Below are 22,561 nucleotides of genomic sequence, written 5' to 3'. Positions count from 1 at the left end.
ACACTACCTACAAAAAAACATTTAATAGTCTAAAAATAAAGGAATAGAAAAAGATATGCCATGATAACACAAATTAAAAGAAAGCTGGAGTGCCTATATTAATATCAGAAAAGTAGTTTTCAGAACAAAGTGTTCGGTTGCTCATGGGCACCATTACGCCAGCAGGAAGGTGGCTCAATATCTAAGATGATTGATGGCTCACGACCAAAGTTACAGCAGAGGCTTCCCCGGCGGCGAAATCAGCCAAACGGAAAAGTCCCCGCCCTGTAACCCCACTGACATCTTGGGTCAAAACCTTTAAAAACCACGCCTCTACCCCAGACACGTGTGACTTCTCTGGCCCCCTTTCCCCGGGACCAGAGAACCTTGCCCACAGACCCTAATAAAGCCTGGTTTATACTTCGCTTTGGCTCAGTCTCACCCTCATTTTCGTCTCCTCCGGCCAATCACAAAGACTATTAGCAGGAATAAAGAAGATTATAACAGTAAATAAAAGAGTTAATTTATAAAGGGAATATAGCAGTTCTACATTTATATGTCTAATAACAGAGTTTCAAATATATGAAGCAAAACTAATAGAACTGCAAGGAGAAATAGAAAAATTGACCATCACAGTTAGAAATTTTAATACTCCTCCCTAAATAGCTGATAGAACAAGCAGACAGAAAATCAGTAAGGATAGTGAACACTTAAATAACATGATCAACCAATTTGATATTTAAAGACAACTCCACCCAACCACACCAGACTATCATTCCTTTCAAGTGCAGGTGGAATAGACAATATTTCAGGCCTATAACTAATCTCAATAAATTTAAAATTAGTTAAGTCATACAAAGTAGGTTCTCTGACCAAAATGGAATTGAATTTGAAATCAATAACAGAAAAATTTTTGAGAAATTATCAAGTATTTGGAAACCAAATAGCATATTTCTAAATAATTAGGAGGCAATGTTTTTTAAATGTTCCATATATAAAAATGAAAACACAATATATAGAGATTTGTGGGATGCTGCTAAAGCAGTGCTTACCAGGAAATTTATAGCACTAAAAATCAAACCCAAATTAAGCTCAAAGAAAACAGGAAAAAAAATGCTAAAGATTAGAGAATAAATAATGAAACATAAAACATAGATATGATAGAGAAAAATCAATGAAACCAAGAGCAGTTTCCCTGAGAAGGTAATAAAATTGCTAAATTTCTATATAATTAGAAAAAAGAAGATGCAAATTACCAAATTTAGGAATGAAAGGTGGCATCGCTAAAGATTTAAAAAATATTAGGCATAAGAAATACTTTGAACAATGTTATGCCAATAAATTTAACAACATAGATAAAATAAATAAATGTTTTGAAATATACAAAGTACCAAAGTTCATTCAACATGAAACAAGTAACCTTAATAGTCCTATATTGAATTTGTATTTAAAAATCTTTCCACAGAGGAGATTCAAGCATAGATAACGTCACCGGTAAACTAAACACTTAAGGAAGAAATAATACTAATTCTACACAAATTTTGCCAGAAAATTGAAGAAAAGTGAATACTTCTGGACTCACACTATGAAGCCAATATTTTCCTATTACGAAAAAAAAATACAAAAATGTTACAAGAAAATTTCAGATATCTCTCATAACCAAAGATTCAAAAATTATTAACAAAATTTCAATAAACTGAAGTTAATAACATTCAAATAGTATAATATATTGTGACTAAGTGGGATTTATCCAGGAACACAACTTTCTGGAAAAGTCAAAAAAACAAATCAATGTAATTTATCGTATTAACAAATTAAAAATGAACAGTCATCTGGTCATGTTAATAAATGCAGAAATATAGCTTACTGGATGTCAATTACACCTTAATAAATCTGTCTGAAAATAACATAACATGAGCTACTGAAAAAGTAGGAATATGAACAGGCGAGAAGAAAGTATTTATTAAATGATGAATAAGAATACTTTCTCTTTATAAAAAAAATCATAGATTCTAAGAGTTGGAAGAGTCAGTAGTTGGAGATCATTTTGGACTAATCATCTGCTTTTGTAGATGGGAATAAATATTGAAACTCAGGAAGAGAAAGCAACATGTCCACAGGTAACAGGTCTTAGGTATAATGCTTGTCCCATTAAGCCATTCTGTGGTATAGAAATTGCAGGGAGTGGGAGAATTAAAAAATGTTTTATTATGCAAATTTTCAAGCATATGCAAATTTAAAGAGAATTGCATAAAAAACAGAAATAGGAGACTTTTAAAGTATGTTCCTTCCTCTGCATACCTCACTTTTTACCTCTCTAACTCTGTTTTCTTATTTCTAAAATGGGGTAAAAATATATAACTTGCTGTGAAGATTGACTAAGATAATGCATATGATGCCTGGCACAAAGAATGGCCAGTATTATTGCTGATTCTGCCTAGTCCCTCCTTCACTGATTATCTCAATTCACTTTTTGTCACTAGCTCTTGTTCTTCCTTCAGCCTGTTTAAATCCTACTCATCTTTTTAGTCCCATGCTGAAAACCACTTTCTACATATTACTTTCCTTATCCTTCTATCCCTACTTTCCAATTATATTATCGCTATTGGTTGCATCCGCATAAGGGGCCAAGGAGTTTTTAATCACTAATCCTATAAAAACCCAGATATATAAACATTTTTATTTGAATACATACTTTCCTCTGAAGGTCGACAGCCTTCATTAGATCCTCAAAGATATTAGTTATTTAAAAGAGTTTAAGAATAACTATGTCCTTGAAACAACATGTTTTTTCCCATCTTATGGGGAAAAAACAAAACAACTCAGGCCGAAAGAGTCTCATGACTTATCCAAATACCTCTACCGCCCTAATGAATACAGTGCTGAGCATTTTATACTAAGTACTTAACTATTAAGGTATGTCTTTAGAAAAGTCGCCCTTTTTCTCAGTCAGATATGAGTAAGACAAAAGGTCCCTAAATCTTTGTGTCTCTCTCATGTGGTATGGGGGCTGAAAATATTTTGAAGTTCAACCTTTTAAAACAGTTGCCCGAGGGGCAGACAGCTTTCCTGAGGTGTTTTTTGAGAAGTGTTCTTGCTTTAGAAAGTCATTGTCATTCAGGTTTGTTGTGTTGTGACAACCGAAGTGTTTAAATTTGCCCTGTGGTTTGGCCAGAGAATGCTGGCAGCCACGGGGCACATGTGCTCCACATACCCCTGAGCTTCAGCCAAGATGGGCTCTGGGCTGGCTCTAGCTGGGAAGTCTTTCCTGTTCTTTGCCAAACTGCTCTAATTTCATCACATTTTTCCTGAGCCTGGGAGTGGCACGACAATCAGGAGGTCTGGATCGTCAGGTATTGTTAGCTCCATGGTTATTCTCCAGCCCCTCACCAACTCAGTCCTATCTCCCACACTGCTATCAAACATGAATTTTTAAAAACACTATCTGATCGACAGAGAAAGACAAATACTGTATGATCTCATTTATATGTGGAACCTATAAAAAACGAACAGAAACAGACTGGTAGATATGGAGGACAAAGTGATGGTTGCCAGATGAGAGGGGAGTTAGGGGGCTGGGTGAACAGGGTGAAGGGATTAAAAAGTACAAATTGGTAGCTACAAAACAGTCACAGGGATGTAAAGTACAGCATAGGGAATATAGACGATAATATTATAACAACAGTGTATGCTGTCAGATGGGTACTAGACTCATCGGAGGAAATACTTCATAAATTAGATGCATGACTAACCACTATGCAGTGCACCTGAAACTAATATAAAATAATATTGAATGCTAACTGTAATTTAAAAATAAATAAAATTAAATATAAAATTAAATTTAGCCAGGTGGAGGTCAGAGATCATACATAGTTTCTGTAGTGACAGAAGCCACTGTAAATCCTGGCAATAAAAGGTAATCTCTAAAAAAACACAACACAACAAAACAAAAACCACTATCTGATCATGTTCATCTCCTTTTAAACCCTTCTGTCCCCTTGTTGCCTAAAAGTTCAGCAGTCCTCAACTCTTTCAAGATTCTGGATTAATGGTGAATCTTCCACATCTAGACTGGCATGTGGGTTCCTTGCACTCTGACCCCTGCTCACCTTCCACCCCCTCCTCAGCTCCTAATCAGTAACTGGTGCCTCTCCCCCAATTAAACACCCCTGACCCTGGCCTATAAGGCTGAGCACTAAAGGCTTTGCATTATTATAGATACAAATAAAGCTTCTCTCAACCACATCCTCCACACAAATAACTGGTTATGTCTGATATATCACCTTCCCCACTCCTTTCTATGATATATGGAAAATATATGCAAAATAATTATGATATGTACAAAACATGTATTGTTTGGTGAGGCTATTGTTTTTTCAATTAAATAAATTATTATTATTATTAACCTCTTTTCTATGTCTTTCTTATTATTTCTATGGTTCGAGTACATATATAAATGGGAGATTTCCACGTATGCTGAAGTTCATCATCTTAAAATCCCCAATTCTTTGCCAGCTGACTTGTACTCATTCTGTTCCGCTTAAATGCCACGTCACCATGACTGTGCTGACCACTTTGTATAAAGTAGTCCCTTCTGCTGGTCTCTCTCATAAAACTCTGTTCTCTTCCTGCATAGCACTCATCACAACTTATAATTATAGATTCAGTTGTATGTTTACCTGTTTTCATGATGCTATGCCTTTATAAAAAATTATTTAAATATCTACGTATTCAAAAAGCATTTATTGATTCCAAGGTACCAAGGATATTGTCCACGCCCTTGAATTCTTATGGTGAAAGGGTGACATGAGTAAACAAATATTTTCCCTATAATTTGACACAAGAAATAACTTAAAGTATGTGTAAGGAACAAAGTAGTATTTACTTCTGTGTTAGGTAATCAGGAAAAATTTCGCAGAGAAACTTACTTTTGAGCAAGATTTCAGAGGATAAATTAGAGGAATAGAATACCATTAAAAACCAAGAGAACCAAGTATGAAAGTGCTCATAGGTATGAGAGAATGATGGAATCTGGAATACACAACTGGTGTGGTACCGCTTCTAGATGTTAAAGTGTGGGTGTGTTTAAGTGTGCTGGTTTTGAGGAGAACACAAAGCTGAAACAGTATTGTATCCGTCAAGACAGGCTAGATTATCTATAGTAACAAGCCATACCAAATGTTTAGTGGCTTCGCACAACAGTTTCTTTCTTACTCGTGCAAAGTCTGCTGTGGGCCCAGGCGACTCTTCAGGACAGCTGTCTTCCACATGTTGGCTCAGCACTGCAGGCTACTTCAGTCTCATACAACCTCATGTCAAAATGAATCAGGGTTCAAATGCTATTCTAAGATATTTTAATATTATTCTGTAAGTAAAGGAGGGCTCTGAAAGTTTTGGCAAAGGGAGAGAACTAATTGCACTTGTATTTTTAGAAGAGTGAGAATAAAGGCAGAGAAACCCAATAGGAGGTTCCTGAAATAATCCAGTGAGAACTAATGAAGCCCTCTGCTAATACAGAGGCATGGGGAATGGAAGACATGAATGATGATGGACTTGGAAGATACTTATATGTAATCAATAGGACATTGATTGATGGCATATGAAGAGAAAGGGAAAACATAAATCAGGATGACACTCAAATATCTAGCTTGGGTTTCTGATTCGATAGTGGTTCATGGACACAGTTGGTACAGGAAAATAAGCATGTCGAAACTGAACAGATACAACCTCTGTTCTTTGGAATCTTCAGATGGAGTTGGAAATAGACATTTGATTTCTGGGTAAGAATTTGTGGGAAGATATTAGGCTAAATAAATAGATTTTTTAGTGATCAGTATGTAATGGTATTTAAAACTACAGTGATAATGTGTATGAAACGCAGTCAGAAAGAATAGTGAAAACGGAGCTTCTGAGCTTCTTGGCCTCAGAAGGGCCATCCAGGCCTGGAGGTTACGAGTCAAATTTTAGGAATATGTGAGTATTTAAATTTTTTTACAAAAAGACATATTTCACAATTATTTATTAAGGTCCTACTATGTGCAAGTCAAAAACCCTATTCTTGGTCCTGGGAATACAGTAGCAAACAAAAAATACAAAAAAAAAAAAAAACTTATCCAATTGGACATTGAGTTATTCTAATGGGGTGGGAAGCAAGCAACAAACAAATGAATAATTAAAATAAATAGTATCTTAGGTGGTGATTAGTGCCATGAAGGAGAAGGAAAATGAAATCCAATATGCGGATAGCAAGCACGGGCGGGAATTGAATTAGTGGGACAGAGTGGTTGGGTAGGACCTCACTGAAAATGCGACATTTTTAGAAAGAACTGAAGAAGGTGAGGGAACAAATTATGAGGCTTTATTGGAGGTATTACAGACAGAGAGGATATAGCTTTCCTTAGATTCTCAAAGATTCACCAGAAAAATGAGGAACCATTCCTCTGAAATAAGAAGAGAGTCAAGAAACAGGCAGAGAAATAATAATCTGCAAAGGAGTCCTGGTGGCTGGTTGTGGGATTCAGAAAAGATGTAAAGCCAAGAAGATCTGATCCACTGGAAGAAAATGGTGTGGTGTCAAATGACTAAATGTCTTGGTGAGATTGAAATCTAGAACAGGGTTATTGAAAGAGCAAAAGACCTAGAAAGATAGAAGATGGTGGCCAGGGAATATAGGGTGTTACAAATTTAAGATTTCAGGGGTGATCTTTTAACACCTGAATCCAGTCTTAATAGTGTAATAGGTACAGGTTTGCACACCAGAACAGAGATGTCATAAAGTATTTGAGTAGGAATGTACTTTGAAAAAGTGAAACAAAACACCAAGTCCAAAATCATCATTGTGAATTAGAAAGTCAAAGCTCAGCAAGACAAAGAGCTCAGTGCTTCACATTGAATTGGGGCAGAATGTGGCCTCCTCTATGCCTGGCTTCTTGACTCACATAGACCAGTCCTCTTCCACAATGCCAGGCTGCTTTTACTGAGTCCACCCTCTAGACCAATGCTTCCAACACTTAGTCATTTATCTTTATAATTTTTTGCATGAATCCCATCTGTATTATTATTTTTAATTTTTATTTAAATTGACTATTTTACTTAACTAAAATCCATGTTTGAAAATATTACTACCATAAATGTAAAAATAAAGATAACTAATAAAAAAAAAACGGTTAAATTCTAGCCTTCACAAAACTCTGAAACTGAGACCTGCCTTTCATTGTTAAATAGGAAAATCTCATTTATGGCATAATCTCACAACCTTGAGACTTTCTTCATAATGTCAGTGGTGAAAGAGAAATAAAAAAGGCAGGACTTTCTTGGCATATAATGGTGACAGACACTGAAGGTTTGCCCATACACCTCCCATATCCAACCCATCTTCTTTGCTGCCTGCCTCTGCTATATAAACTGTAAAAGTAAGAACCAGACCTCCTAGCCTCCCTTGCAGTCAGTGGTAGCCATGCAACCCAGCTCTGGCCTATGAAATGTAAAAAGAAGTCCCTAAATGCTACCTTTTCTTTTTTAAAAATTTTTTCCTGCTTAGATATAGACATGACACATGGAGCCACTATAGCCATTTGCAATCATGAGGTAATGAACAAAGTCCAAATCCTAAGTCCGGCAGAGCAGAAAGAAAGAACACAATGTTGAACAGGTGCCCCAGACCTGCCTACCTCCTCACTCCTTGTTATGTGGGGAAAATAAATTCTATTTGTTTTAGCATTAATCAAAATTTCTCTTATTACCTACCAAATAGAATCTTGACTGAGCCAGTGTTTACTAATTCCACGTGCATGGCACCTGAAATCGGCTCAACACCACTAGTGGTATGCGTCTCGTGCTTTGGGAGAATATTCTGTAGGAGAGCCCGTGTTGGTTTGCTAGGGCTGCCATAACAAAGTACTATAGATTGGAAGCTTAAACAGCAGAAATTTATTTTCTCACAGTTTTGGAGACTAGAAGTTCAAGATCAGCGTATCGGCAGGTATTTTTTTAAAATGTGAGATCGAGGTGTTCTTCTGCGGCATCTCTCCTTGGCTCACAGACGGCTGCCTTCTTGCCGCCCCCTCACATGGTGTTTCCTACGTGTTGCCTATGTCCTTCCTACTCTCTTCTTCTAAGGACATCAGTTACATTGCATTGGGTTACAGCCCCATTTTAATTTAATTGCCTCTTTAAAGACCCTATAGTCACCTTGCAGAGTACTGGGAGTTAGGGCTTCAACACATGAATTTTGAAGGGATGTAGTTCAGCCCATAACAGAGTATAATAGTTTTATTTTTTGATAGAGCAATTTTTTTCTTCCCTGAAATCTTGCAGTCACATGACAGCATGGCTCACAGTTGTTCAACATCCACAAGCAAGATCACCAACCAGTCTTCAGATGAGGGCAAAGTGTCCTGGATTTGTGATCAAAAGGCCCTGGGCTCTAGTTATTGATCGTCTGCTTGCTGGCACACTTAGTCTCTTGAAACTGGTATCATCATCTGTAAAAAGATGTGACTATTACATGTAATAATGTATATGGAAGTATCTAGCAGATGGTAAGGATATTTTATCACATCTAAAATGACATAAATTATAAGATAACACCATTATGTTATATGTACCCAAATGGCAAAATCATGCCATGGGAGGTTTTAAAATTACCAATTCAGGAAACCCAGCCTAGATTCATTAAATTTGAATCTGAGATCTAGTTCAGGAATTGGTACTTTTTAAATTTCCCATATTATTCTGATAATCTGATAGATTCTGAAGCAATGGCTTTCGGCATACTGTCAGTCAATGTGTTGAATAACCCAAAATTTAATTCTAAGCTTCGATCTTTGGGGCTATTTATCAATATCTTAGATATTCTATAGGAAGCCTGAATTTCAGACTTTGCCAACAAAAACCCATTTCCCAAATTCCTTACATTCTCTAACACATTCATGGAATTCCAGAAGGTCCCGACTAAGGAGCTGCATATAATAAATAGTTCCATAGAACATGTAAACTAAGCTCTTTCCAGTGGTAGGAATGCTGTGGCATTTACTCTTTATAGTGGTTTTCTGATCTCTCCCCCTGACTATAACCTGAGGGTACTGAGCCCACATGTCATTCTATACTTTTACAATCTTAAATGATATACCATCAGTTCCTTGTATGTATATTTTAAACATTTTTGTAAAAAAATTTAAAAACCAGTCAAATCTTTTTAAAAATTATTTTTCTGAATACCTATGTTTGAATCTTGAGTAACAGAATGCTATTGTGACAACAGATAAATCCAATGTCAAGATTAGAGGGCCACTCTGGACTGACTCCTTAACCCTCTTTATATCTCATTTGTAACCCATCTGACCGCCTCCACTGCAATATTATCCCACAGCCCTCACGTCCACATGTATGATCTCAACAGAGTCCAATCCCTTGATTTCACAGTAGAGCAAACTGACGCCTCTGCTCCCCCTTCCCCTGGCAGAGAAAGTAGGTGACCTGCTCAAGGTCACATACAAGTTAAGCTACTGATATTGAGTCTACTCCCACACCACTTCCCTTCTATTCCTCCCACTTCCGCATCTATTAATGACAAGGCAGAAAGCTTTTATCAAAAGCACAGGACACTATCACCAATGTAGTCCAACCTAATGGGAAACTGCCCTGAAGCCCACCCAGATCATTCCTGAGCCACATAATTTTTGTTTTCATGCAGATTCCATCAGAGCCTTGGCTAACTCCCAGGGGAGCACATATCAGATCTGTTGTATATTGGCAGAACTTTGGCTTAGAACATATTTCAAATGTCTCCCATGGAACATTGGCAGCCTTAAAAAAAACATGGCCAGGAAATTATTCCAGGAGGTTCAATTGCTCTATGACACTTTATGAGGAAAAGCTGATGGCTTTCCCTCCCAAGCTCTTCCCTCCACGTCCAGGACAAATGACTTGAATTTCCCTGGATGTGTGTGCCGTACATTAGGAGAGGGCCAGCTCAGCTGTAGAATGAATAGAAGGACCATCTTTAACAGGCAGGGCCCTCTGCACAGTGCAGTGTGCTTTGCGCCAAGTTCTTTCTCCTTTGGTTTTAAAACCCTTGTGTATTCCAAGAGAGATGTAGTCCATGTGTTTCTGATTCATTTACACTTAAATCATTAAAATGTTGTTTTTGCGAGAGTTATTTGATGTCTGAAGAGCCTGTGAGTCTTCTTAATGGGATTTTTAAAAGTTTTTTTTTTCTATTCTGCATGAAATCCAAAGCAACATTTTGTTGAAACAGTGCCTGAGGACAAACATATTCTCTCATCCCATATACTCGCACCCACATTATCAACCACAGCCTCTTACTAATGTGAGGCTTGGCAAGGCTAACCGTTGAAAGTGTTAAAATAGAGATAATGGAGCAAGGCAATTTTCCCCAGAATGTGCCAAAGCAGAGTTGGGAGTGCATGTGTTTCCCCCTTGTTTAGAGTGGTATATCGCTCTCAGATATACCACTGGACAGCCAAAAAGCACTCCACAAGCATACTATAACTTAAGCTTCTTATCAACCCTGTTTTCCAGATAAGAAAACAGGATCGAAGATGTTAAGTATTGGTCCCAAAGTACACAGTTGACTTGGAGAGAAAGGAAAGCTTACAATTAAGTTCTGACTCTAATGCTCTTTTCGAAATGCCTCGAATTGAATTTCTCTGTGACTATTGTTTGTACTTGAACTGTCACGTACATTACAATATATAATAGGTAAGAACTTAGAGTTTTCTCTCATTGCTTTCTAGCTGTGTGACCTTAGTTAAGTTACTTAACTACTCTGGGCAGAGTTCTCACCTGTAAATGGGGGCAATATTGTTGCTCACCTATGTGAGATATAAATATGATTAGAGGAAATTAACACATCACTAGGACAGTGCCTGATACATATTGCTCAATAAATGTTAACTAGTAATGGTAGCAGTAAGAAGTAACAAAGAGCTGGGTAATCTCAGCAAGTCCTATAACCTCTCTGAGCCTCAGTTTTCTCATTTGTAAAATGAGTTTAATGTATGAACCTCACAAATTTGTGGGAGGAATTGAGATGATGTTTGTGCCTAGCCCCTTCCTGAACACAGAAAAATCCTCAGCAAGATCTAGTTTTTATATTATATGTTGCGGAGGAAGTGATTTTTCTTATTAGCCAGCTCAGCTTAGATCTGCCACTATTTCTCCACAAACCCCAGGTGTAGATGTGTGTTCAAGCCCAGGTCTTCCTACACCTCGGGGTTCAGGGCTTTCTTGCTGTGGAGGATCCTCTCTAGCTGTATTAGACCTCTGCACACCCTGAGTTGATAAGCAGCACAAGGACTGTGTTTAAGTGGGAAGAAGAACTAGCCAACTCTGGGACTTGGTGTTCCCTCACATTCTGGGCCAATGGCTCTACTCACAGGAAAACCTGCAGTATTTGCCCACAGACTGAGGCTTTGGGGTTAGGATCTGTTTTCTTTCCCAATGTAGATGTTAGAATTGCCTTCTTGGTTGGTGGTTTCTGTTTAATTGGTGTCTTTTTGCCGGTACCCTGAAAAAGAGCAGAAAACTATAGCCATCTGGCAAGAGAGACTGAGGAGAAATTAGACTTTGTCCCCCTCCACCCTCTACACACACACACACACACACACACACACACACACACACACACGCACACACACAGTGACACAAATACCTATTTGAGCTGTTGGTTATTTTCTCTCAAAGGCTGGAGCCAACCACACAGAATAAAGGAGGGAACTGGAGGAGCAGATCTCTTAAGGAAGAAGACAGATTCCGTTCTGTCAGGTTCCTCTGAGTGTGTGTAAGTGCGAGTCAGAGGAGAGAGAGAAAGGAGAGAGGAAAAGGCAGAGGGAGAGAGGGGGAGAGGGGATCTGTTGCAGGCAGGGGAAGGCGTGACCTGAATGGAGAATGCCAGCCAATTCCAGAGACACACAGGGACCTCAGAACAAAGATAAGGCATCGCTGACACCACACCAGGGATCAGCTCACAGACAAGTCAGGCCGGGAGGACCAAGGCCAGGCAGCCAGGAGCACCCAAGGCAGGAAAATGAGGTAAGTGCCAGGGCAGGAGCGGTCACGGGTGTTCCTGCGGGGACCAGATGTCAAGTAGCCATGAAGGGTCTGACCTTGTCTTTCGGTAGACTCACTTGCGTGTCCTACGGGTGGTGCAGGGGGGGTTATCATCGATCCCTAAAGGCTCTTAGAAGGGAGATGAGGTCCGGGTGCCTTCCCAGGGACTCCGAAGACATGCAACTTGAAACAAGAGACTTTGTGCAAATCCTGCCCCAATACTGCTGAGGCTCACATTTCTCTTCTGCCAGCATAGGGTGCTGCCTGCTGGCAAATGTGACTTTCCTCCGGTTGCCCACAGGATTATTTTTTGTTTTCTTCCTCTGCAAAGAGCATTGGTTTATCTCTCCCAATACTTTGTAAGTTAGATATGTGTTTGTGTGTTTATTCTGACCGGAAAAGAAACCAGCTTCCCACAGCTCAGCTCTGGTTTCTTAAACCTTCAGAAGTTGGCCAGTTAAAACCTTTATTTAGAAAACTAAAAACCTGTTCTTGTTTTACCATTCCCTATAAATTTCTGCATTTCTCACTGAAATCAGAGGCAGCTGGTGGCATGAATCAGGCTATCAGTTGCACCAAATGTCTCTTAAAGGGATACCACAATCTTTTTTTTAAGAGACTTTAGAGTTCTGAAACTAGGACTTTAAATTCTAATATGTTTTATGCTTTTCAACATTTTCTATTCCTCAGCCTACTCTTAGAGTTACTTGATCCTTCTTACCGGACATTCCTTGTAACTTTTCCTCTGCAAGTCTCAAAACCCTACCACCATAATTACTTTTACTACTTATAAGTGTTAATGCTGTCAAAAATACAAAAAAAAAGAAAGAAAGAAAGAAAGAAAGAAAGAAAGAAAGAAAGAAAGAAAGAAAGAAAGAAAGAAAGAAAGAAAGAAAGAAAAAAGAAAAAGAGAAAACTCTGCGGATATGCTAAGTCCCTAAATGCCTCTTTTCCCATTAATTTCTTCTCAATTGAAAAACGGGTTCTATTTGTTTCTCTTCTGCAAAGTCACCTAGCAACTTTCCTGGATCAGGGGTCAATGAGGGTCTTTAGACTGTTAACTCTTTGAACTCAGATTACCTGTGGTTCAGAGAGATAATCAGGTCTTGAAGGTTAATTCGATCATTCTGGTTTTTTTTAATCCATTATAATTTTAAACCTGCCATCATCCTAAAAGAGATGAGAGTTATACCAACTACACAGAATGACAATTTGATCGATCTGTCACTATTTAAATCTCACCTTACCAAATACTCCAGCCATACCACACTACATGGCTGATTAACAGTTCTGTATCTTGGCATTTATCATTTCTTAGTCCAGGAGAACCCTCCCCCTTATTTTCTACATGGGGGACCTGATTATTCCAGTGGGCTCAAACATCACCTTCTCTTCCCTGGCCAGCATCCCCAAAGTGAGCATCCTCTCCTTTGTGTTTTCTCTGTCATTTGGGGCTTGTCCTTAGGGGCTACATCTCTTCTTGTCTTTGTAATACTTCCTTGTTTAAATGTTCACCTCCTCTTCCAAGACTGAATGTTTCTTAAGGTACAGTATCTACATCTTGTTCATCTTCACATGCACAGCACCTAGCATGATGTCTGTTTCCTATTAGGTATTCAATAAATATTGGCGGAATTGAATTCAGCTGTTGAATAGCAAAAGTATTGGAAAATGCTCCGCTAGAAGTCTTTAAACTGTCTTGCCTCACATAGAACAGCAGTTCGGAATTTGCAAAACACTTTTATAGGCATTGTCTCCTCTAGTCTTCAGATTTTGGATAAGGTAAGGATTGATGGAGAAGTGAGGATAAAAGCAGTTAACTTGCCCAAAGACACACCGGTGGTTTTTGAAAAGGCTCAGACTTAAACTTAGGTCTTTGGGCTCCAAGTCCAGGATTTTTTCTACTATAATTCCACCAGACTCTCAACCAAGTGTATCATTCTATACTGGCAGCTCTCAATCCTCTCTGCATATTACAATCATGCCTAGTGCTTTAAAAATTGCCAATGACTAGACCTCACTCCAGACCAATTAAACTAGAATCTGTTGGGGACTGGTCTTTCTTTCTTTCTTTCTTTCTTTCTTTCTTTCTTTCTTTCTTTCTTTCTTTCTTTCTTTCTTTCTTTCTTTTTAATTTTTACATAAAGCCATGGGGTTTTGAATTATTTTTCACAGGATTAATTGCTTTGGCCAGATGCCTGGGCATGATATGGGCAAGGACCCAGCCTCCTTTGTGAGCTTTTGTTATTCCCTACTTCTGTTGATGCTAATTCACCATATGGTATTGGGCATGACATGTCATCTCTTGGGGTATTCTTTTCATCATCTGTTAAATAAGGATGTTGCCAAAGGGATCTATATAGTCCCTTTCAACTCTTCTACTCAAAAACAGTCTGGGTGTAGCGTAAGTTGAAATGAGGGGAATAAATGGAAAGGATAGAAAGTGCTACTCATTCCATAATCATTGATATATGCAGGCATTTTTATGCATTTCTGATAGCCTGCTCCTATAGTAGAGCCTATGAAATCCCAGCTTTATACAATACTTTTGACATTTCAAGCAAATGTAGTAAAACTTTTTTGATTAGTTGGAGAATAGATAGCAGGTGTCAGGAATTGTACAGACGGTGCCTGGTGTATAAGAAGCCAAAAAATTCAGAGAGTGTGATGGGGAATGAAAGCCGCCACTTGCATTCTTTGATTTGCAGCCCCTAAAGCAAGCAAGCATATGCTTAAGCCCATTATGTGCAAGGAGATATTTGTTTCATATGTTTGACGGTTTTGAGATGCAAACAAAATAGAACAGAAAGCTTCACAGGACTTCCTCCCACGCTGACGCTGACGCGTTGCCTACCACACATGGTCCAGGGCCTCCTAGGGCTGTCAGCAGCCAGTCCTTGACAGACCCACATTAGGAGGCTCAGAGTCTCCTCCATGTGGTCTGGAAAAAGCAGACATGGAGAAAGTTAACCTTTCAGCCTTACATAATCTGGATGTCGCTATTGCAGGGAAGTCCAGTTTGGGAGCCAAAGCACACTCCTAACCCCTCCCTGCTTTTCGGGAAGCATCATGATGGAGTAATCATAACTAATGTTTGCCTAGGGCTGGACGGTTTAACAAAGTACTTTATAATCCTCCTTTGCTCTGAGAACAGTCCTGTGGGAAGCCATCGTTATCACTACTGAACTGATGAAGACACTGAAACCTTATATGCTTCCCCACAGTGGGTCAGATAAATGAAGTCAAAGCCCAGACTTGAACCTAGTCCTTCTGACCCACAATACAATAAGCACTCTTCTCTTCTGAGGCAGCATTGAACCAGAGCTCCCTGCCCTGCTGACAGTGGTACATTTCCTCACTTGAAAGTGCAACTTTCTAGGCCCTGCAAGTGAGAATTTCTGAACTCAGCTTTCCTGTAAATTCACTGGCAAACTTGGACTTATGCCTTCCCTTCTCTCTGCCTCTGAGGCCCTCCCTCCAAAAATTGGTTTAAAAAAATATCGACCCCAGCAATTGGATTAAAACATGTTGTTTTTTTAGTTACATCTCATATGTTGCTATTTGTAGGGACCTTGGAAAAATTTAAATAACTTAATATTTTTCTTTTTATTGAAAAAATAGTATAGGTACTTCTAGATAAATCTGAACATTTCATATACACAAAATAAAATTAAAAACACCCATATTCCCACTTCAGTGAAAACCACTATTAAAACCCTGGTGATATCCTTCTAGAACTTTTGCATTTATTTATTTATTTACCTTTTATACCAATATTATATGAGACAGCTAGATTGATAACCACTATTAAAACCCTGGTGATATCCTTCTAGAATTTTTGCACTTATTTATTTATTTATTTACCTTTTATACCAATATTATATGAGACAGCTAGATAATCTATGTACATAGTTATCTTTTTGTGTTTACACACTCAAAAGGTCATGTGTATCCATATATACACATATATGCATCTGTCTACTTGGGAAGGAGGGTTGGGGACAAACAGCTTCCTGATTAGCTATAACTATTAATCTGAAGATGCTGGTTTAACTTCCTAGCATTGACTTTTGGGACTATGTAAGACTCTGGCCCCATTTTCATTCATTTATTCAGTCAATGAGTCAGTCATAATCTATTATATACCAGCCTTTATACTACGTCCTTTATATACATCATCTTGAATGCTCATATGAGTCCTATAATTAGAGATTATACTCCTCATTTTATATATGAGAAAACTGGAGTTTAGAGAGACTACTCAAGATTTTACAACCAGTAAATAGAAGAAATGGGATTTGAACCCAAATACATCTAACTTCATGGGTTGTACTTCTAAAGCAGTATAGTGTGCCACATGCTCTAATGGAAGCATATACTACAGGGTGCTGTGGAATGAAGGATACTGCCTAGCCTAGGAAGCTTTGAGCTGGATGGTGGAGGAGAAATAAGACAAGTAGGTAAGAAATGAGCCGGGAATGTGTAATTAGGCAGAGGTATGGATGGGAATGGCATTCTCCCAGGATGACATGCCCAAGCACAGCTGGCACTGAGATGGACAGGCAGATCAGCACTAGATCAAAAAGGGCTCATCAGCCATTCCGGGAGCAGGTGTTTTACTCCGCTGGCACAGGGAAGCAGCACGATCACCTCTGTGATTTAGAAAATAAACTCTGGTGGGAGATTGCTGAATGGTATAATGGGGGCAGGGAGATCACTTAGGATGCAATAACAATAGCCCAGATAAAAACATTTAAATTAATTGACTAGAGAAAAACAGATGGATTTCTAAAATGTAGGAAGCAGAATAAATAGGACTTACGGAAGATGTTGATGAGCCAGGTTTGAGATGTTTGAGTTCAAGGTCCTTGGGTCTTGCAGTGGGGGAAGTCTGTTAGATCTCTGTCATAGTGTATATTGACCACTAGGATTTTGACCAGCCTTGGACGTTCTGCCTCTTTATTGCATCAGCTACTTTGGGCATAGTCTATGAGTTTTATTGAATTTTTCTTGTCCCTTCTGAAACTCTTTAAATAGTCTATTATTTCTGATTCCTACAGCTGGAAATAAGTTGTAGGATTTTGGTCCTTTTATAAGAACACTTACCAAGAGAGGAAAAAAATATATTTTACTTATCCTTTCTTAATTCAAAATTTTTTATGTCTGATCGATTTCATTAAATTTATTTAAGATACAGCAAATCTCATCATTGAGTATAAATCTCACCCCAATATACCATGTTACTATTACCTTTTAGAAAACTGAAGCAAGCATTTACGATTTTTAAATGAAGCTGAGCTGAAGAAATGACATCGACTTTTATCTAATTATGAAATTTACATTTTTAACAGAAAAATGATATGTCAGAGTCTCAAATGTGATACTTTCTGGGAAAGTTTAATACTATTATCACATCTTCAAAAAAGCACAACTGGAAGAAACCTTAGAAATCAATGAGTTAATGTCTTCCTGTATTACAGACTGGGTAAGCAAGGCTCAAGAGGAAAAGTAGTAACAGCAGGTTAGTGACAAGGGCATGCTGAGAACTTGGTCTTCTGGCTGTTGATTTAGTTAAATAGTGAGGGCCTGTGTCCATGAATGTTAAGTAGATCCATTTATGTGTTTCAGGTGTCTCCTACTCTATCACACTCTGTGCTTCTCCTTGATGAAGGCTTTGGCTCACACTGTGGAGCTTAACAATATGTTTGGTCAGATCCAGTCACCTGGCTATCCAGACTCCTACCCAAGTGATTCAAAAGTGACTTGGAATATCACTGTCCCAGAAGGATTTCGGATCAAGCTATACTTCATGCACTTCAACTTGGAATCCTCCTACCTTTGTGAATATGACTATGTGAAGGTGAGACTCTTGACGTTTCCTAATTGGGCCAGGATCTCTACTGGAGAATCTGTGAGACTTAGAGAAGCCTAGATAAATTCGATACTGTGCTTATTCTCCCAGGGTGGCAGCCCAGTAAGGGAGACACACAAGGTTACAACAATGAATGAAGGTATGGGAGATATGCTAGGCACTGGCTGTGTATATAAACCTAGAAAGGACCATGAGGGAAACTGAGGCTGGCAAAGTGTAATTGAGACAAACACAATATTCCCTTTTTCTCTCTGTTCTCGAAGTCTTTAATGTTTCTATTAACCTCTGCTCCAAGATCACTTTCAATTCAAAAAAAGGAGAAAAGGGCAGAGACCCCAAAGAAGCATTAATCAGACTAAGATACAGCCAAAAGTATGTCCAAACTTAAGGCATTAGAAAGCATTGTTCAGTTCCCTAAGTAATGATCAAGTATTTGGGAAGTGTAGGGTATGCAGTAGTAGACAGTAGGAGCTGAGCTTGGAAAGTTAGATTGGGGAGAGATTCTGAAGGGCCTTGAATGTGATGCTAAGGAGTTTGGATTGTATCAGCAAAGAGTACAGGCAAGGGTAAGGATTATTAACAGAGATGAATGTAAAAAACATGGAAGAGAAGCAGGGAATTATTATGTCAACACGGTATTCCCTGGAATTTAGAGAGAACTTACAAACAGTGCCATAGATGGCAAGCTATTTTTTAAAAGTGGGCCTGAAAAGATTGAAGTACTTCTCTTCTCTCTCTCTTTTTTTAATGTAAGTAAGAAAACAGAGTTGGAGTATTTCTGAGAGACCAAGTTTATTAAGGTTGTATCGGGTTCAAAAAATATGAGAATCTACTTTCTAAACTTTCTCTGGCTTCCGGGAATAAGTTCTCATCAAACCACTGGGGTAGACATCGCATGTTTTTAGTATTATTGTAGTCTCATTTTTCCACAGTCAGTAATTCAATAAGAATTAACCTTATATTAACCACGTTGTTTGATCAACAGCAAAGTAATGCATTTACTAGGTGGTTGTACACTTATAATCTCATTCCATTTTTAAAAATTCCTACGAGACACATACTACTATCCCATTTTATAGGCCAAGAAACAAACCCCAAAAGGTAAAGCAACCCATCCAAGTTTGTACAGCTAGTAAGCAGTGAATCAAGGTTCCCCATCCATGTCTTGTGACTTTCAATCCTATGCTTTTTGGCTACATAAGCTGTGTTCCACTGAGCCCCAAGATTCTTCAGGGGCTTATAAGAAAACTATAGGATGGGGAGGCCTGGTAAGTGCAGCTGTGAACCCCTACCCTGCCTAAACTCATTTTAATTGTTGGGTGTTGCTTGGCTCTGCATGTTGGTATGTTGGGTCTGCATTAAATATCTCATTTGCAATAAAGTTCCTATGACTAAAAACTTTCCCAAACTGAGGTTTCATGGCAGAGTTTTTCAATTTCGTCATTAGTGACATTTTGAGCCAGATAATTCTTTGCTGAGGAAAGCTGTTTCAATAATCATAGGATTTTTAGCAGCATCCCTGGCTTCTACTCACTAGATGCCAATAGCACTTCCCCTCCTGCTGTGACAACCAAATAATGATTTCAGAAATTGCCAATGTCTCCAGAGGGACAAAATCTCCCCCTTTGAGAATCACCACTCTATGGGATGCTGCCCTTCTTTGACTGTTTTGTGTTAGAGACTATGAGAATTTATGAATACAAAAGACCTTGTCCCTTACTAGGAAAAATAAACTTAGAAAAATAGCCATTGCACAAGACAGAAAAGGTTAATGGTAATAAAAGATTGATGATAAAGAATGAGAAGGGATGTAACCGGTTCCTCTAAGGGATGATATGGATTGGTAACCTAGACTGACATAAAGTCTTTATAAATTCATTAGAGATGGAGCCAACTTCTCAGAATTACAAGGCCCAGCCAGGGGCTATTCACTGAGACCCGAGGTGTTCATCATCCTAAACTGAAATTTCTGACAAACAGGTCAGTTATGTCTTCCAGGATATAATCTAGCCTCTGCCAAAACCAAACTCCAGGAGAAGATAGATTATGAGTAGGTTAGAAGAATCCCCCAGCTCATTTCCCCAACTAATAATGTTGGTCATAAAACCATGGCATTCTTGAATATTTGCATTGGAGAGTGAATTTAACCAGAAGGAAATGACCAAACATTGGCTTAATATAAGAGAAATTTCCATAGATTTAGACAAATCTAGATGTGAATTTCCTAACAGCTTTCTTCTCTACTTTCAAATGTGTCAAGCATCTAGAAATTTTCTCAGTGAGAACACTTGCTTTCATTGGAAGCTGAGGCCTCATAACCAATGAGCAATGCACTGAGCAATTATTTCTCACAAGTTTTTCTCTTATTTAGACAGATGCCAAGTCTGACCTTGTTAGGAGTCCTTTATCAAGATGATAAACACACAATAGAGGATTTAACTCATTTCTTTGCCCCCCACCCTACCCTGCCAAAAAAAAAAAGAAAAAAAAAATCAGTCTCCTGGCAAGGCAAATTAAGATGCTGACATCATCTGCATTTTATAGTGGAAAAAAATGACAAGATATTTTTCAAAGGCCACAATAGAATCTAAAGATCTCTTCTGACACTGAATCAAGGACACTGGAGTACATTTCTATCCAAAGCTTGACCTTTCTGGTTGAAGAATATTTTGGAAATTGGTTCATGTTTTCTATCTAGGGTGGCAAGACACCTCCTGAAACCCCAAGGAGATGGACTAGACCCTTTTAAAGGGCAGCATGGTCTTGTGGCCTTGCTGGAGATGTAGGAAATGCCTGTTCTAGTCCCATATCTGCCATTGACTCTCATATGATCTGGCGTGGACAAGAAAATCTTACAGCAGCACTCTGTCTGCTCCAAAATTAGACTCATGACCTCTGGGCATAGCAGTCTGCTTGAGGCAATGCAGAGACCAAGCTGCCTACCTGAAGTGCCCTACAGTACTTGTATCTCTGATTCAGACACATTTTTTGAAAATCTTTGGACGAAGTAATTAACATATTGGGCAAGGAGGGCAAGATATATTTCTCCACTTGTACTTTCCCAGCTGACTCCCTTCCAGAATGCCATCCCAGCATCGACATTAGCTTCTCTGCAGAGGTTCCAGCAGCCATGAGGCCTGAGCAGTCCTCCCTTTGCAGGATGCTGGGTGCTGGTCAACTGACAACCGGAGCTCATATGTGCCCAGCAGAGTTCCCCTCATGGAGTCAAGAACTCGCAGAATGTCAGGCTACAGGCCCTCCAGAGACTTATCTAGTCCCACACTGTTGCTGTTATTATTGTTTTTCAAATATTTTCTCTCCAGTGAACATTTTCTTCTATCAAATCTTCTGGTAGGCTCGATATAGAAAATCCAACTGGGACTGCTCAGGTTGAAGGTGGCACTGAAACTCACTCTGCTCTCTCACCCTCCTTAGTCGCCCTGAATGTCACACTTTGCAGGAATTACAGCTTAACAATACTTAATTTCACATTGTACAGAAGAGGAGACTGAAGCTTGGAATTCAGAGACAAGACTAACAGTCCAGCCTCTGAACTCCCAAACCCAGAAGCCTTCCACATATAGTTGAAACCCTTTCTCTTTTTCTAATTGCCCCCTACCCTTTGCCCTTAGAATATGTGTATTTCCTGGCTACAAATGAGAGGGAAGTCTTCCCTTTCCATCTGAATAAAGCATGAGAATGCTATGCCACCCCCAGATAAGTCAACATCCCTCTTCAAAATTCTAGGGTTTTTTCATATGGTCCATGAGGGGGTGAGATGAGATAATACCTGAAGTCCCTTAAATTCCAGAATTCTAATCCTAATCCTCCTTGCCAGAACTTTCCAGATGACCCTACCAAACCCTCATTATCCTAGTTAGAATAATGCCAGAAACCAGTAATAATATGGTACAATAGCCACTTCTCAAAGTTCCACAGCCATAAGCACTCCAATAAGAGTCTACCTACAGTCTGCTGGAGATGGCTTAGTGACATGTCATTTAAAGAAAACTCGTAAACATATCATGGCACTGCTGTCCTTTTTAAAGCAATTTTAAGTATCACTGATTTCCATTTGGTGGGATAACATCCCCGGTTTTGAGGCTTTTTCATTCTGTGACTAAATCCCCCTGGCAGGCTTAGAAGTATATTTAAAGGCCCCTTCAGTTCACAAGAACCCTTTCTAGCCCAGCCCAAAACCACAGTCTACCCTTCCATCCTAGCCCATCAGGGTAATGATGACCATACTGCTGATGCTGCACAGCAGTAGCTTGAAGAAAAACAGAAACCCAAGGCTGTGGTCTGGATGCTCTCATTTTATGAAAATTCCTCTCTCCGGCCTGATTTCTCGTAGTCTTTGGTCTTTGAGGCACATGCACATCTACACGGCAGCATCTGCTTCCTTGGAATGTGGCTACAATGTGTGGATTCTTACAGTGCACAGATGAGGCATGTAAATCACAGCTGGTTAATGCTGCAGGCAAGGGGCAGAGCAAAGTTGTTGGCCAGAGAGTTGGCAGGCCTGGATTCTTGTGGTCATTCTCTACTAACTAGGTAGCATTGGGCAAGTGACTACTTCTAGAGGGGACTCTGTTTTCTTCTTTCTCAGATACAGGGACATGAACCAGAGAGTCTCTA

The 22,561-nt window shown here is 39.0% G+C and overlaps 1 protein-coding gene across 8 annotated transcripts in view; it reads left to right on the top strand.

The window, feature by feature from the left end:
• Window positions 1–11,694: 11,694 nt before the first annotated feature.
• Window positions 11,695–22,561, top strand: part of MASP1 (mannan binding lectin serine peptidase 1) — a 65,945-nt gene continuing 55,078 nt past the window's right edge. For 2 of the 8 annotated variants that reach the window (XM_016136284.2, XM_016136292.2), the window contains exons 1-2: window positions 11,695–12,033; window positions 17,680–17,911. In XM_016136284.2, coding sequence (XP_015991770.2) covers window positions 12,029–12,033; window positions 17,680–17,911 — 237 coding nt within the window. In that variant the 5' untranslated portion in view covers window positions 11,695–12,028. Of the gene's footprint in view, window positions 12,034–12,110; window positions 13,834–16,435; window positions 16,512–17,402; window positions 17,573–17,668; window positions 17,912–22,561 lie in introns of those variants that run through there. The other 6 variants (XM_016136285.2, XM_016136286.2, XM_016136288.2 and 3 more) reach the window with 6 other exon arrangements.

Source organism: Rousettus aegyptiacus, unplaced genomic scaffold, assembly GCF_014176215.1.
Source record: "Rousettus aegyptiacus isolate mRouAeg1 unplaced genomic scaffold, mRouAeg1.p scaffold_m13_p_4, whole genome shotgun sequence".
In the NCBI taxonomy this organism is placed as follows: domain Eukaryota; kingdom Metazoa; phylum Chordata; class Mammalia; order Chiroptera; family Pteropodidae; genus Rousettus; species Rousettus aegyptiacus.
Note: the sequence above shows the minus strand (reverse complement) of the source record. Positions and strands in the feature narration are given on the sequence as shown.